Source organism: Carcharodon carcharias, chromosome 7, assembly GCF_017639515.1.
Source record: "Carcharodon carcharias isolate sCarCar2 chromosome 7, sCarCar2.pri, whole genome shotgun sequence".
NCBI lineage: Eukaryota > Metazoa > Chordata > Chondrichthyes > Lamniformes > Lamnidae > Carcharodon > Carcharodon carcharias.
The window spans coordinates 187,489,666-187,506,548 of NC_054473.1; the positions used below are offsets into that span (position 1 = coordinate 187,489,666).

Genomic DNA, 16,883 nt, shown 5'->3' on the forward strand with positions numbered 1-16,883 from the left:
TCTCACCAATGCCATGTACGTACTTTTATATTCCACTCCCCTTGCAATAAACAACAGTCCATTTGCCTTCCTAACTACTTGCTGCACTTGCATACTAACTTTTTGTGATTCATGCACCAGGACATCCTGATCCCTCTGCACCTCAGAGTTCTTCAATCTCTATTTAAATAATATGCTGCTTTTCTGTTCTTCCTGCCAAAGTAGGCAAATTCACATTTTCCAACATTATACTCCATCTGCCAAATTATCGCCCAATCACTTAACCTAACTATATTCCTTTACAAACTCCTTATCTCCTCTTCACAAGTTACTTTCCTACCTTTGTGCCATACGCACATTTTACAACCATGCATTCAGTCCTGTTGTCCAAGTCATTGATATAGATTGTAAATAGCTGTGGCCCACAGCACTGATCTCTGTGGCATTCTACTCGTTACATCTTGTCAATCGAAAATGACCCATTTATGCCTAATCCTGGTTTCCTGTTAAGCTAATTAATCCTCTATCCATGCTCATATGTTACTCCCTACATCATGAGCTTTTATTTTGTATAGTAATCTTTGGTGTGGCACCTTGTCAAGTTAATTCTGGAACTCTAAGCACAGCACATCTACAGGTTCCCCTCTATCCACGTTGCTTGTTACTCCCTCAAAGAACTCTAATAAATTAGTAAACACGATTTCCCTTTCACAAAACCCCGTTGACACTGCCTGATTGCATTGAGATTTTCTAAATGCCCCACTATAACCTGCTTATAATAAATTCCAGCATTTGCCCCGTGACAGATGTTAAGCTAGCTGCCTGTAGTTTCTTACTTCCTGTCTCCCTCCTTTCTTGAATAGAGAAGTTACAAATACTATTTTCCATTCTGATGTGGCCTTTGCAGAATCTAGGGAATTTTGGAATATTACAACCAATGCATCTATCTCAGTACCCACTTCTTTTAAGACCCTAGGATGAAGTCCATCAGGACCTGCGAACTTGTCAGCTTTTAGTTCTAGTAACTTTCTCAGTGCCCTTTCCCTAGTGATTGGAATCGTTTTAGAGGACACAAAGATCAAATGACTGAGCATTTGACTTGTCCATCTAGGTGTATAAATGGGCTTCCTTTCAGTAATCCTTTGGTATACTACACAAGAACCCATCTGAATTGTCTAATTAGCAGATCCAATGGCTATCCTCCTAGTAAGCACTTTCTATCGATATTAATAAAACCAACAAGTTGATTTTTTCTGTAGCATCTGAAGCTAACCAATTTAGATTCAATTTGGTTGATCTAACCTATCCAATCAACTATTTTTGCAATTGTATACATGTTAATAATGACTGAAACTTTCCAATAAACATTAAACTTTGCCAAATGCCTTTAACCAAGATGTTGAAAAGCATTTAATATTAAAATTAGGATCGTGGGACTTGTTTATTTGTTTTTGCTTTCATGTTCCTCTCCACCTGTTGGATCCGTGACCGCTTGCTGGGGATGTTGAACTCCCACCAGTGCCGCATACAAGTGGCCAATCTTTATGTTGAAACCTAAACAATCAGTATCAATAGACTAACCTGTGTGTGAAAGCTGCTCTCCCATTCTCTGGTCCACAGGCACCAGGGGTTATTTCTAGAACTACAGCTTCTGCCCCAAGATTAGTTATCCCAGCATTTAGGGATAAAACCCAGGACTGCCCAAAATAAACGAGTTGGTCCCACCCAGCCTTTGTCACACGTCTCAATCAAAAACTGATCCCCTTTTAACTTCAGACCATTGTAAGCAGGGATGTGAGAGTTTACCTAATGAGTATCCAAGTCAAACAGGTCAGGTTGTTGATGTTGATTTATTCAGAATAGCAGTAAGTTCACTACAATTTTCCACAGTATTTTAGGATTTGAGAAAGAAGGGGGTTGTTTGGAAACAAGAAGCAGCAATCCCACCCCAGAAACATATCCAATAACAAGCGTTAAGCTAGTGAGAAGTGTAGAGGAAGAGGGGCCTTTACGTGCATATATCCAGATCCCTGAAGGTAGCAGTACAGGCAAATAAGGTGGTTCAGAGGCATATGAGATCCTTTCCTAGGCCTGGAGTTTAGAGCAGGGAGGCTATGCTAGATCTTATAAAACTCTGGTTAGGCCACAGCTAGAGTACTGTGTACAGTTCTTGTCACCGAATTACAGGAAAGATGTGATCACACTAGAGGGGGTAGGGAGATTTATGAGATGGAAAATTTTAGCAATAAAGAGAGATTGGATAGGTTGAGGTTATTTTCTTCGGAATAGAGGAGGCAGAGGGGAGATTTAATTGAGGTGTATAAAATTATGAGGGGCCGAGAAAGCATGCACAGGAAGGTCCCTTTTCCCTTAGCAGACACACCAATAACCAGGATGCATAGATTTAAAGTAACTGGTAGAAGGATCAGAGGGGGAGGTTGAAGAGAAAATTTTTCACTGTGTGGCAGGGATCTGGAACTCAGTGACTGAGAGGGTGTTAGAGGCACAAACCCACATTTCATTTAAAAAATAGTTGGAATGCACCTGAAGTGCCGTAACCTACAGAGCTATGGAACAAGAGCTGGAGGTGGGGTTAGGCAGGATAGCTCTTGTATGGCTAGCAGACACGATAGGCCGAAAGGCCTCTTTCTATGATGTCTCTTTTCTATGTAATCCTGCTCAGTGTACACATGTGTAGAAATCCTCTCAGCTGTACAGTTCCCCATGGTGGATTAGCACTTACTACCAGGCCTTACAAATGAGGGAAAGATATAAAAAGGGCATTTAGCACCCATGGAACCATAATCCAACACAGAGTCAGTGCATTAGAGGTGGGAAGAGGTGACAAGAGGAAAAGCACAATTAAAAGGCAAACCCTGATCCAATAGTGCACTTACCAAATGTTTCAACTTCAGCCCAGTCTAACGGGACTGGTGCTTTCCTTTTGCGCCACAGTTGGTCCATTGTGAGCAAGTACTTTATATCGTCCCTGAAAAGCTAAGAAAACAGGTGTAAAAATCTTACAATTCGAAAATATTATCCGATTGAAGCAACCACTGACGTCAAATTTCCCTTAAACAGTGACATTTCATTTCATTGATGACTTAATGCCAATGTAGTGCTGAAACACACAGACCATAATGGTTTAGCATCAATCCCAGGTCACTTCCGAGTTCACTGACCTCAGCATTTAGCAGCCGTGGGGCACTGCAACTGGTCTCTGTGCCTACTGACTACTCATGTCAGCCGTGGTTCAGTGGGCAGCACACTCACTACATTTGCGTTCAAGTCCCACTCGAGACTTGAGCATATAGTCCGGGCTGGGTAGTCCATGCTGAAGCAGTCCATGTCCAAATGCAGCAAGACCTGGACAACATCCTGGCTTGTGCTGACAAGTGACAAGTAATATGCCACTTGAGAGTAGAATCTAACCACTGCAACGTTGACTTCCAATGGCATCACCATCACTGAATCTCCCACTATCAACATCCTGGGAGTTACCATTGACCAGAAACTGAACTGGATTAGCCATATAAATACTGTGGCTACAAGAGCAAGTCAGAGGCTGGGAATCCTGCGGCGAGTAACTCACCTCCTGACTCCCCAAAGCCTGTCCACCATCTACAAGGCACAAGTCAGGAGTGTGATGGAATATTCCCCACTTGCCTGGATGAGTGCAGCTCCCAAAAGACTCAAGAAGCTTGACACCATCCAGGACAAAGCAGCCCGCTTGATTGGCACCTCTCCACAAACATTCATTCCCTCCACCGGTGATGCACAGTGGCAGCAGTGTGTACATCTACAAGATGGACTGCAGGAACTCACCAAGGCTCCTTAGACAGCACCTTCCAAACCCACCACCACTACCATTGAGAAGGACAAGGGCAGCAGACACATGGGGAACACCAACACCTGGAGGTTCCCTTCCCAGCCACTCACCATCCTGACTTGGAAATATATCACCGTTCCTTCACTTGCTGGGTCAAAATCCTGGAACTCCCTCCCTAACTGCATAGTGGACATACCTACACCACAGGGACTGCAGCGGTTCAAGAAGGCAGCTCACCACCAACTTCTCAAGAGCAATTAGGGATGGGCAACAAATGCTGGCCTAGCCAGCGAGACCCATATCCCATGAATGAATAAAAATAAATGGCCAACACTCCTGGTGTTAGTGCTGACAGAGTGTTGCAATGGCAGAGGTGCGGCCTTTTGAATAAGACATTAAATGGATGCCCTGTTTGCCTTCCCAGGTGAATATGAGTAACACAATGATGTTATTCGAAGATGATCGGGGGAGTTCTCTCCAGTATCACTCAGTATCATATATCACTCAATGAAAACCTAAAACAAGGTTACCTTCTATTTGTGGGACTTTGCTGTGCGCAAATTGGCTGTCGAGTTTCTTACATTACAATAGTGACTGCACATTATGAAGTGCTTTGGGATGTCCTGATGTTGTGAAAAGTGCCGTAGAAATACAAGTCTTTTTCTCTCACATCCGAATGGCTGAGAGAGTCTAGGCAGGCAATTTGACTTTGTGATACCCATAGACATGCAGACATTGGGAGCAGGCTGATTCTTCCATTCCTCATCTCAGGGGTCCTGTGACCTGATCACACAGATCAGCTAACATAGCACAAATCAAGTATTGAATATGTGTCCTGCTGCTCAGTGAGGCTCAGTATAACACAGGTCAATGCATTCACTCACTGATACACAGTGGCAGGATGAAGCAATTACCAACAACCTTTGGCACACAATGAGATTGGGATAACATGGCCACAACAGCTACAGAAATTTCACCAGCAGAAACATGAACATTTGTCACTGTTTAGATTTAACAATCCTGCTTCCCCACAATGGATCTCCCAATCCGTGGAGTGACCCAAAGACTGTCCAGTCATCAAGACCTTGGCCATTTTATTTTTAAAAACATAAAACTAAGCATGCTTGGGAGGGACAGGTGACTTTGGACCTATATTTTCCACATCTTTCCACCACTGGGGGTTTTCCTCACCTCATGTGGGTCTGTTGCAAACAAATTCAGTGGTTCTCAAACATTTTTAGTTGAAGGACTCCTTTTCAAATGAATTAGTAACCATGGAACCACACCACCATCTAAATTATAACACCAGATAATGTTTATAATAATAAAGAGTTGCACAAAGGAAGTGCTTCAATGATGCTTTCAAGAAAACAAGTGTTTGCATCTGTGCTGCTCTCAACACTCCTCCACGAACACTTCAATACTTGTTACATCGGGCAGGGTGATGTAGTGCAGTGGATGTTGTCTACATGGGTTTTAGAAAGGAATTTGACAAGGTTCCAGGTGGCAAGCTGGTCAAATAAGTGAGATCTCATGGGATACAAGGGAAGGTGGTGAGTTGGATCCAAAATTGGCTCAGCGGCAGGAAACAAAGGGTAATGGTCGATGGACGTTTGGTGAATGGAAAGCAGTTTCCAGCTGTGTTCCACAGGGCTCAGTGTTGGGACCCTTTCTTTTGTAGTATATATTAAAGATTTGGACATAAATGTAGAAGGCATGATTGGGAAATTTGCAGGTGAGACAAAAATTGGCCGTGTAGTTGATAGTGAAGAGGATAGCTGTTGTCTCCAGAATGATATCAATGGTTTGATTGTGTGGGTGGAAGAGTGGCAAATAAAATTCAATCCAGAAAAGCGAGAGATAATGCATTTGGGGAGGCCAAACAAAGCAAGGGAACACACAATAATATTGAGAGCGGTTGAGGAAGTGAGAGACCTTGGAGTGCATGTCCACAGGTCCTTGAAGGTGGCGGGAGATGTGGATAAGGTGGGAAAGAAAGCATATGGAATGCTTTCCTTTATTGGATGAGGAAGTGAATACAAAAGCAGGGATGTAATGCTGGAACTGTATAAAACGCTGGTTAGGCCACAGCTGGAACTTTGGGTACGGTTCCGGACACCACATTACAGGAAGGACATAATAGCTCTGGAGACAGTATAGAGGAGATTTACAAGAATGTTGCCAGGGCTTGAAAATTGCAGCTATGAGGAGAGATTGGATAGGCTAGGGCTGTTTTCCTTAGAACAGAGGAGGCTGAGGGGTGACCTAATTGAGGTGCACAAAATTATGAGGGGCCTAGATAGGGTAGACAGGAAAGACTTGTTTCCCCTAGCTGAGGGGTCAATTACCAGGGGGCATAGATTTAAGGTGATTGATAGAAGAATTAGAGGTAACATGAGGAAGATCCTTTTCACCCAGAGGGTAGTGGACATCTGTCACTGCCTAAATTGGTGGTTGAGGCTGAAACACTCAACTCATTTAAAAGGTACCTGGATCCACACCTGAAATGCTGTAACCTGCAAAGCTATGAGTCGGGTGTTGGAAAGTGGGATTAAAATTGAGCGGCTAATTTCTTTTTTTCCTCTTTCTTGGCGAGCGCAGACACGATGGGCTGAATGGCCTCTTTCCGCGCTATAACTTTTCTATGATTCAATGAAGTGGCCAGCCCACTCTTGTTGAACATCTGGTGCCCACAGTCCACTCCTCGCCCCCACTTTCATGTTATCCTGCAGACCCCATGGAAAGTCTCTACAAACCCCCACTGGACTATTGATAGAGATTGATCGCTCTATTATTGTTGTATCATGCAACTACCAGGGTGGTAAAAGGAAAACTAGATGGACCTCAGTCTTTTTCCATCCAGTAAAACCTTATTCTTCTGATAATCATAAATGTACGTGTAGTTACAGACTCGCGGACCAATAGAAACAGTTTCCCCAAATTTACAGAATCAAAGTTCCTTCTCATTCTGAGCACCTCCATCAGACCACTAGCCTCTTGGTCCAGCTGAATCCACATTACATGCTGAACAGAAGAGTGGTACAGGGTGCTGAGCAGGAACGGGGTCTCTGGGGGCTCCAATGAGTAAATTGACTGGACAGTGGTAGGCAAACTTGGCCTTGTAACAGCTAGCAATTCCCACGTTCAGAAAACTGTGTTTGAGGCTATAACGAGTTCTGAGGCACAAAGTCCACTCTCGCAGACTAAAAGGTTACCACTGGCATTCAAACACATTGCATCCTCTACGTCTGCTCCTGACTGTTCACCGGCTAACAATGGGCTGCAAAAGTCTCGCTGCATGTAGGGCTGCAAAAGTATTGCAAATACCTTGTTGAATATTTTAACTGGGTCATACCCAGTGGACCTGGCCCAGTCCTTCGTGGATACACGTTTGATGCCACCGTCTTCATTGGAAGCTCCTGCCCTTGCTGCTGCATCCGATAGCTCCCCTACCAACAAGCAATTTGGAAATACATTTAGACACCATCAGAAATAGGAGTAGACTACACAGCCCCTCAAACCCGTTCCACCATCCTTTTTTTTAATTCATTCATGGGATGCAGATATCACTGGCAAAACCAGCATTTATTGCCCATCCCAACTGTCCTCGACAAAGTGGTAGTTAGCCTCGCGCTTGAATATAACTGAGTGGCTTACTCAGCCGTTTCAGAGGGCAATTATGAGTTGACTACATTGCTGTGCATCTGAGTCAATGTCAAACTGGGCAGATATCCTTCCCTAAAGGGCATCATTGAACCTGGTGGGCTTTTACAACAATTTGGTAGTTTCATGGTTACCAGTGCTAATATTAGCTTTATTTTCCAGATTTACTTTAATTAATGGAATTTAAATGCCCCAGCTGCTGTGGTGGGATTTTAACTTATGTCTCTGGATCACTATGTTACTGTGCCCCTATATAACATCTCCTCCTATAAGCTCATGTCTAAGCTTCTACCCCAGCTCCATTTTCCCACCCTGTCCCTATATCCCTTCATTCCATTCGTCACTAAAAATCTATCGATCTCAGTCTTGAATATATTCCATGTCTAAGTATCCACAACGTCCTGGGTAGAGAGTTCCAAAGATTCAGCACCCTTTGAGTCCCAAGTGGCCGACCCCTTAAAATCCGAGACTTCTGGAATGTAGACTCCCCAGCATCGACCCTATCAAACCATTGATCCGAATTCTACATGATTCAATGAGACACCCCCACTCTAAAATTCAGAGGATACAGGCTCAGTGTAATTAATCTACACAGAAAAACCCCACCCCCAATGCTGACGAATAACAATGCTGCCTCAGGTCCCTAATGCAATACAGACTATCTGCAGCTGGATAGAGAAAGGAATAGTCACTGAATCAAAACAGCACAGAGAAGGCTTTTTGGCCCTCATATCCTATTCAATCTGCTTCCAATGCTCTTTCAGGCAGCGCATTCTAGATCATAACAACTCACTTCTAATAAACCTCCCTTCAACCTTCTCTGCTCTAAGGAGCCAATTCCAGATTCTCCACTCTCCAGTCTATCCACATAACTGAAGTCTTTCATCCCTGCTGCCGTGTTTCTGAATATTAATCTTTTTAACACTTTTTATTTTGGTACCTCTTTGCATAGTAAAACTGTTGGTATAGTTGCATGCGAGGAGGTGCAGTCGACAAGAGATCCAGTATACTACATAAGGCTTTACCATGACAGTTCCTCTGAATTACACATCTCATTCAGACAACAAATAAAAAGGGCAAGGATTAATACCCACACAGAATCATGATGCTCTGGAGTTCACCCAGCAAGTCACACAGATTTACAGATCACAGGTTCCCAACCCTGACTCTGAAGGGTTATTTGATCCCAGTGGTTGAGGTGAAATAATCACATTGAGCATCACTGGATGAGGGATTGAGGGAGGGGTGGAGACTGGGTAGTGGGAAAATCATTCAGGGCTCCAGTCATCAATCTCCATCCGGTGACCCCACTGATAACTGCGCGCATGCACGAGAGAATGTTCATGGCTGCAGGGGTGTGTGAGTGCGCACAGGTGAGGACAGGTTCTGTCTTGGTTGTGATGGATCTGATGGAAGATGGACCAACAAGCTCAGCTCAAACCTGCGTAACAATCACCTGGTCATATACCGGGCACCTGTGGAACAATATATGTGCCTCAACAAGGGAACACTAAAGCAGGACAGTCTGCAGAGTAGAAACCTTCATTTTTGAATAAACAATCCACCAACTGGTCCAATTACAAAAAATAGTAAACTGCAGAAATCTAGCAACAAGTCAACAACTTCAGGAGAGACTGAATTCACAGGAACAAGCCAACTGGTCCATGCTGGTGTTTATACTTTCCCACCCTGCTTCAACTCACTATCGCTATATCCATCTATTTCTCTCTCCCTTATGCATTTCACTTGCTTCTCATTAAAAACATTTATATTAGTCGCCTCAACCACTCCATGTGGTAGCAAGCTCCACATTCTCACCACTCTCTGGGTGAAGTTCTGCCTGAATTGGATTTAATAACTATCATATTTTTATGACTCCTAGTTTTCGACTCCACCACAAATGGAAACATCTTCTCTTGCTCTGCTCCGTTTAGCCACTTTTAAAGACATATATTAGGCCACCCCTCAGCCTTCTCTTTTTAGAGAAAAGAGCCCAGCTTCCTCAGCCTTTCCTGATAGGTGGGAAGGAGAGAAACAAGCAGCTATACATATTACATATAGATATTCTTTTTAAAGTAACTTTGAAAAGGGACAGTGAAGTGGATTTAATTACTTGTGACTGGTGTTGACCAGTTATACCCAGGGGTCAGGTCCCTGCTATAACTATGTTCTGACAAAATGTTTACAACTTTGTAATGAGATCATGGTGCAATTCTACACTCAGTTGAGTGACTTGCTATTGGTCAGGCTAACACCCCTTTGGGCTGGTTTATCGCGGGTCGAATTCCCGGGAACATGCCGGAGGTTCAGTCATGTACTTACAGGCAGCTTCTGGGTCAGCTGTGTCAGGCGATACTTCCTGATCAGCATCCTCCTCTCCAAACAACTGGCTACAGAGAGAACAGAAAACATAAATACTCTGGATGGTTACTGCCCTAACAGATGCATTCTGATAGGCCAATCCTCATCCCTGCTTGTACATAACCCCAAATCATTTCCCATCATCATTACCAAGCAGAACATTTAAAAGCAACTTCAAGACTAGAGAAAAAAAAACAGCAAGGAAATGGGACGAGAGCTTGGTAGGTATGGGGGGGGGAGGTGGAAGAATTAACATAGACACAAATGGGTTTCTTAATGAACCAAATGCACTCAATGAATGAAATCCCATTAGGTCAAGTTCCTTCTTATAGTAAAGGTCAAATGGCTGATTCATCTTTTAAGGCCACACCGAAACGTAATGTGAATATGTTTTTAAAGAAGTATTTGTTCTTGGGATCTGATGCAGCTGGCAAGGCCACATTCATCGCTCAATTCTCATTGCCCTGAGACCATTGAGAGTCAACCATGTTATGTGTGGACTGAAGTCACATGCAGGCCAGTTCAGGTGAGGACCCAGGTTCCCCTTTTTGAAAGACATTAGTGAATTAGTTGGATTTCTACAACAATTCAACAAGCTTCGTTCTCATTTGATCTGGTGCCAGCTCACAAGTTACTGAACTCAATTTCCCAACTTGCCATGAGGAGATTTGAACCCTCAACCTCTGCATTGCTAGTGCAAGGCCATAGTCACTAGGCCACCACATGCAAGGTGTGAATCTGGGTTCAAAGTGCCTCTACCTGCCATGACGCCTCAAATGAAAAAATTCATTACGGCATTGGGAAAATCATAGTGTCATTACAACAACAACAGAAAGCCATTTGCCCCATCGTGCCCACGTAGAGCAATCTAGCAAGTGCCATTTGCCCTCTCTATCCTCACAGCACTGCAGGGGGTCCCATCCACTAATCTTGCTCAAAAGAAGCCCGACATGCACACACATCCACAACCATTTCAACAATTACAGTGCCTTTAAAGTAATGAAATGCCCCAAGACACCTCACGGGGGGATAACAGATTAAAATTTGACACTGAGCCACAAAAGGCGATGAGGGAGATGATTAACAGAGGTCTGAGAGTCTTTGGAGCACTCTTCCCTGGAAAGTGGTGGAGGCAGGATCACTAAATGTTTTTAAGGCAGATTCTTGATTAACAAGGGAACCAAAGGTTATTGGGGGGTAGGCGAAATGGGGAGTTGAGGCTACAATCAGATCAGCCATGATCTTATTGAATGACGGAGCAGGCTCGAGGGGCCGAATGGCCTACTCCTGCTCCTAATTCTTATGGTTATATGCCCGTAGTTTGGTCAAAGACTCAGGTATTAAGGAGCATCATAATGGAGGAAAGAGACATGAAAAAACGGAGCAGTTTAGGGAGGGGATTCCAGAGCTTAGGGTCTTAGCTGCTGAAGGCTTACCCACCAATGGCGGAGCAATTAAAATCAGGTATTTTCAAGGCCAGGGTTAGAGGAGCACAGATATCTTGGAGAGTTGTGGGGCTGGAGGAGACGACAGAGGTAGGGAGGGGGGTGGCCTTGGAGGGATCTGAAAACAAGGATGAGAGTTCTAAAACTGAGGCTTTAGTGGACTGGCAGCCAACGTAGGTCAGCAAGCACAGGGATGAGAAGTGAATGGGATTCTGAGAGAGTAGGGAAGCAGGCTGCAGAGTTTTGGATAATCTCAAATTTATGGAGGGTAGAATGTGGGAAGCCAATCAGGAGTGCGTTACAATAGTCAAGTCTGGAGATAGCAAAGGCATGGATGAGAGATTCAGCAGCGGATGAGCTGAGACAGTAGAGCAGTCAGGCCATGTTACAAAGTGGAAATTGGCATTCTTAGTGATGGTGCAGATATGTGGTCAGAAGCTCACCTTGGGAGTCAAATATGGCACCAAGGTTGCATAGTCTGGTTCAAACTTAACTCAGGGAGTTGAATGGAATCAGCAGCTAACAAACAGAGTTTGGAATGGGGACGGAAAACAATGACTTTGGTCTTCCCAATATTTAATTGGAGGAGTTTCTGCTCATCCAGTAGTGGATGCTGGAAAAGCAGACTAATAATTCAGTGACAGTGGAGGAATCAAGAGCAGTGGAGGTGAGGTAGAGGTAGAGCTGGGTGTTGTCAGTGGAGGTACATTACTTGTTAAGACACGCAAGGTCAGAGACACTTAGGTATGTCATACACAAGCACAGACAGGCACACGCTTCTCTGCAATAAAAACAAAATTCTGAAAATACTCAGGTCAGGCAGCATCTGGAGAGAGGAACTGAGTCAATGTTTTAGGTCAATGGCCTTGTATCAGAACTGCTGCTGCTCCTTACTTGAAGAGGTATTTTGCCCATACGATACAGTGGATTGGCTCTGAAGGAGTGTTTCGGATTGTGCAACCTGGAAATGTTTTCTGTGTTGGTTTAGGCTGACACTCGTAGCATTCCGTTATTCCCTGCAAAAAGACAATTTTACTTTCAGCAACATCAGGACAGGTCCCAGTCTCTCACTGAAACTGCCTCCACTGTGTTACGTGTGAGAAAATCGACATGTGATAACATGAGTCGTGACGGCACTCAAGAAAGGAGGGTTTCTGTGATCCTTAGAGAGGGCAGAATGGGCTATGAGGGTAGTCATGGCTTGACAAGTTTTTCACATTCAAAGAAGCTGTGCTTTTTCAGATGAACACTCAGCAATGAGGTCAATGTAGGGATTTACCGGAGAATAGGCCTTCGAGAATGCCAGCCATACAGTGCCACAGCCATTTTACTACCATCTGCACATTGATCTCAAAGAATAGAATAATTAGGGAACAACAACTGGCCCAGCCTTGGGCAGACAGGAAAGTGGAGCTGAGACCACAACTTATTGAATGGTGGGACAGCCTCCAAGGGCCAAATGGCCTCCTCCTGCTCCTATGTTCCTAGAGTGAGGCTATAAATTACATTCCATGCAGGGTCCCCACACCAATCACTATCCAGCTTGTGTACACGGGTGCAATGTGAAGACAGTACCAAACTCAGCAGTTTCAACCATCACTTTCCAACACTCAGCTGAAGCTTATGAGAATAATATTCACCCAGAGCAGGGCACAGAGGGCAGCTGGTGGCCATGGTACCCGTGCCCATGCAAGAGTCAGCACCTTCAGGACAGGAGTACAGAAAATTGGGAGAGAATGTTGGGGTTGTTTTTAATGAAACCAAAAACCTGTCATTGCAGAATAAATAATATTCAATACCTTTTTGATGACAGTGACTTGACCAAGATATCCTGCAGTCCCACTCTCTATTAGAGGAATGTCAGCAGCTAAACACATTCTATTCACATGGTTACGGGCAGCTGAAGAAATACAATAGATCGAATAGAAGCAACGTTAGGAATCTGTGAACTCGATCGACCATGAAGCAGCAATTGCTGCTCATTCAAGCAACTGGACATGCACGTAACCTAAACAAAACTTACCCTTTCAAAAAGTACCAAGTACATAATTTTTGTAATCTGAGAGCATTCTGCCAGTACAGACTGGGAGAGGTCAACTATCCTGAGTTAAAGGAGGTGGAATGCTGAACTGTTTGACACAAAGTGGTTTTCGCACAGTAGAGGGACAGCTGTGCCATTCTGTGCCAGTGCACACAGCAGGAGGTTATTGTCCATTCTACATTTACACTACAACTTGTTTCTCCCCCTCATTACCTGCTCCTTTAAACGCAATGAGCCTGAGTTTTGAAAATCCTTGCTCTCTGCTGAAATCCAGCTGGTGACCTTGCAGATCAGTCACGTATGGAACTTTTGACACAAGGGAGGAATTGTTACACTGCCCGAAGCATAACAGAGAAGCTGCTGCACTGATCTCACCATTCCCAACACGCCACTTACAACATAACCGTTCTGAATAGCAGCTCGATTCTGGCATTTTCTGATCCCAATGACCACTAACGTTTACTTCTCCGATGGCTCATTGGATAAGGCAGTAACTCACTGAGCCTGGGCGATCTGGAAGGTCCCAAGTTTGATCCAGGTTCCTGCTCAGTTGGCCTCACTCGGGGCCAGCAGCAGGAGTGCCCTCAGCACCTGGATTACGGAGATGGCAAGTAACATTTTCCTTTTTTCACATGGAGGGGTTGCATAAACTTGGCTTGCAACCCTTTGTGCTTAGAATGGAGCAAGGGGTGGGGGAATCTGATCGAGGCATATAAAACATGATAAGGGAAAAATTTGCTATGGGGAAGCACTGTTTACACAGTTGGAGAGTCTAGGTTAGGGGTCATAATCTCAGGATAAGGGGTCGGCATTTTCAGAGTTGTGAATCTTTGGGATTTTCTATCCTGTGGAGTTGTGCATGCTTAGCCATTGAGTATAACCAAGGCTGAGATCGATAGATTTTTCTGCTCTAAGGGAATGAAGGAATACAGGGATCAGACAGGAAAGTGGAGTTGATGTTAAAGGTCAGTCATGAATTCACTGAATGGCAGAGCAGGCTGAAGGGGGCATATGGTTTACTCCTGCTCTTATTTCTTATGTTATGAAAGCGTGTGGCAGTCTTCTTCTTCTTAGGCTGCCCCTCAGGGTTGGGGGTGACTTGCTTCCACGCTAAAAGTGAGTTCTCAGGTGACTGAAGGGTCCAATGGGCAACCTACAGTCTCCTGTCGCTGTTGGCACTTGACTTCAGCCAGCCCCTGGCGCTGAGACTCAAGATGTTCAACTCCTTCCTGGGTGCTTTCCCTCCACTTCGGGCAGTCTTGGGCCAGGGTCTCCTCAGACCTCCTGGGGCTCACTTGCTGCGTCAAAGCTTCAAGTACAGCACTTGTTTCGGGAGATTCGTGTCAGGCATGTGGACGATGTGGCCCGCCCAGCGGAGCTGATTGAGCGTGGTCAATGCTTCAATGCCGGGGATGTTGGCCTGAGTGAGAACACTGACGTTGGTGCGCGTATCCTGCCAACAGATTTGCAGGATCTTGCAGAGGCTGCGCTGGTGGTACTTCTCCAGAGTTTTGAGGTGCCTGCTGTACATAGTCCACATCCCCGAGCCATATGAGGACGGGTATCACTACTGCTTTATAGACCATGAACTTGGTGCCTGGTTTAAGGTCCTGTGGCAGTGGAGCTAATTGGATAGCTCTTTCAAAGAATTGGTAAAGGCACGACGGGTATCTCCTCCTGTGCTGTTTGACTCTATGATTTGATAAAGCAGATACACAGAGAAACAATGGTGGGAGAATCAAAAACAAGGGGGCACAATCTTAAAATTAGAACTGGGCCATTTTATGAGTGACATTCAGAATTATTTTTTCCATAGAGAGGGCAGTGAAAATCTGTGGATCAATAGAAATTCCCATAATTGAAATGAATAATTTTTTTTATTAGATAAGGTTATCAAGGAATACGGATCACAAGTGGGTAAATGGAGCTTGGGTCCGGATTAGTCATGATCTAACTGAACAGTAAGCCAAGCTCTAGGGGCTCTAGGCTCCTCCTGTCACTATGGCGGATATAATGCATTAATAACTTTATCATGTGTGTGGTTAGGTCACAGTTCAGGGAGTAAATATCCGATGCTTCCTGCCATGTGTATCTATTACCCTTGCTTGTGTTTACTAACCATCCATTACTCTTGTTTGAAACCAGCAGAGTCCTAAGCCCCAGAAATCCTTACCCCTGTTATCCAGAGCATTCATCACAAGTGTAAACTGCCTGAAGAATTCCACGTTATAACCCGGGCTGTGGGAAACAAAAGTGAAAGCACTCTTAAACTGGTTACCACAAACAAGACCAAAAAAGAAGTAAGACTACACACTGTTGTCGCAATAGCCCTTTCAAAACATTACATCCTCTTGTAACTCTGCACGATAATTTCCACCCTCTTGGTTGTCATCTCAATAGATCAGCATGTCTAATAGGGAAAATCAGAGGCTGGGAGCTTGGCGAGGAAGAAAAGTAAGGTACTGCCCACAGGTCACATGCATGGCAGGGCATGAGTTTCAGTTACCTCTAGAGGCTCAGTCCCAAACTGGGCAGCGTCTGCAGCAACTGAGCCATCAGGAGGCAACTCATTGGTCAGTTAGACAAGTAACAAAAACTTACCTTGATGCTATAACAGTCAAGAATCGGAAAAAGACATTTGATCCAATAAAGCCGAGACTTATAGGACTAAATCCAGATCTTGGTTCCATAACAGAAGCTTGAGATAAGAACGGATTAACTTGCTTTTACAAAGGTCATGGCCCATTTTTAAATTCATTTCTGCTCTCCTCATTTGAATGAATAAACTCTGGAAGTCTCTTAGACTTTGGTAGCAGATCTGTGGACTGTGTACACTTAGAATTTTTTTTAAGCAAAGGAATTAAAAGATTTTTTTCTGGGTTTGCAGTGTTAATCTGTCTCATTAAATTTTTTATAACTTTTATTCATCGTAAGGATGTGGGCGTTGATGGCAAGGCCAACATTTCCTGCTCATCTCTAGTTATTCCTTAAGAGGGTAAAGGTGGACTAACTTCTTGAACTGCTGCACTCTGTGCAGCCAAGGTGCTCCCACAGTTGGGTCGGGGGTTTCAGGATTTGGAAAAAAAAAACTGTATCAATAAAAGTGGCCACAAAACTTGTCGGATAATTATCAAACTCCCAGCTTGTTCAGCTAGAAGCAATCCTGCCATCGTTGCCTAATTTGAGCCTATATGTTACTCCAGCCCCAACCAATATGGTCACTATAACTGCTCTTTAAAATGACCCCTTGCAAATCAATCATACGTGTCAAAAAATATTTGAATCTACTGAATGAATAGGATTTTTAAAGAAGTGACCGACAATACAAATACCAATGTCCTATGACCAGATGAAGTGGATGTTGAAATCAGCAGGAATAAATGAAAACATTTTGAGATACCCTGAAGGTCATGAAAGGCGCAATTTTTTTCTCTCAGAGGATCACGAGTGTTTGGAACTCTCTTCCTCAAAAGGCAGTGGAGCAGGGTCTTTGAATATTTTTAAGGCCGAGCTAAATAGATTCTTGACGAACAAGGGGGTGAAAGGTTATGGGGGATAGGCAGAA

The 16,883-nt window shown here is 44.1% G+C and overlaps 1 protein-coding gene across 1 annotated transcript in view; it reads right to left on the reverse strand.

Moving 5' to 3' along the window:
- uba2 (ubiquitin-like modifier activating enzyme 2) overlaps positions 1 to 16,883 on the reverse strand; it is a 49,090-nt gene that overhangs the window by 23,233 nt on the left and 8,974 nt on the right. The window contains exons 4-9 of the mRNA XM_041192528.1: positions 15,492 to 15,556; positions 13,077 to 13,177; positions 12,172 to 12,293; positions 9,794 to 9,861; positions 7,136 to 7,257; positions 2,877 to 2,976 (exon numbers count right to left, since the gene is read on the reverse strand). Coding sequence (XP_041048462.1) covers positions 2,877 to 2,976; positions 7,136 to 7,257; positions 9,794 to 9,861; positions 12,172 to 12,293; positions 13,077 to 13,177; positions 15,492 to 15,556 — 578 coding nt within the window. The remainder of the gene's footprint in view (positions 1 to 2,876; positions 2,977 to 7,135; positions 7,258 to 9,793; positions 9,862 to 12,171; positions 12,294 to 13,076; positions 13,178 to 15,491; positions 15,557 to 16,883) is intronic.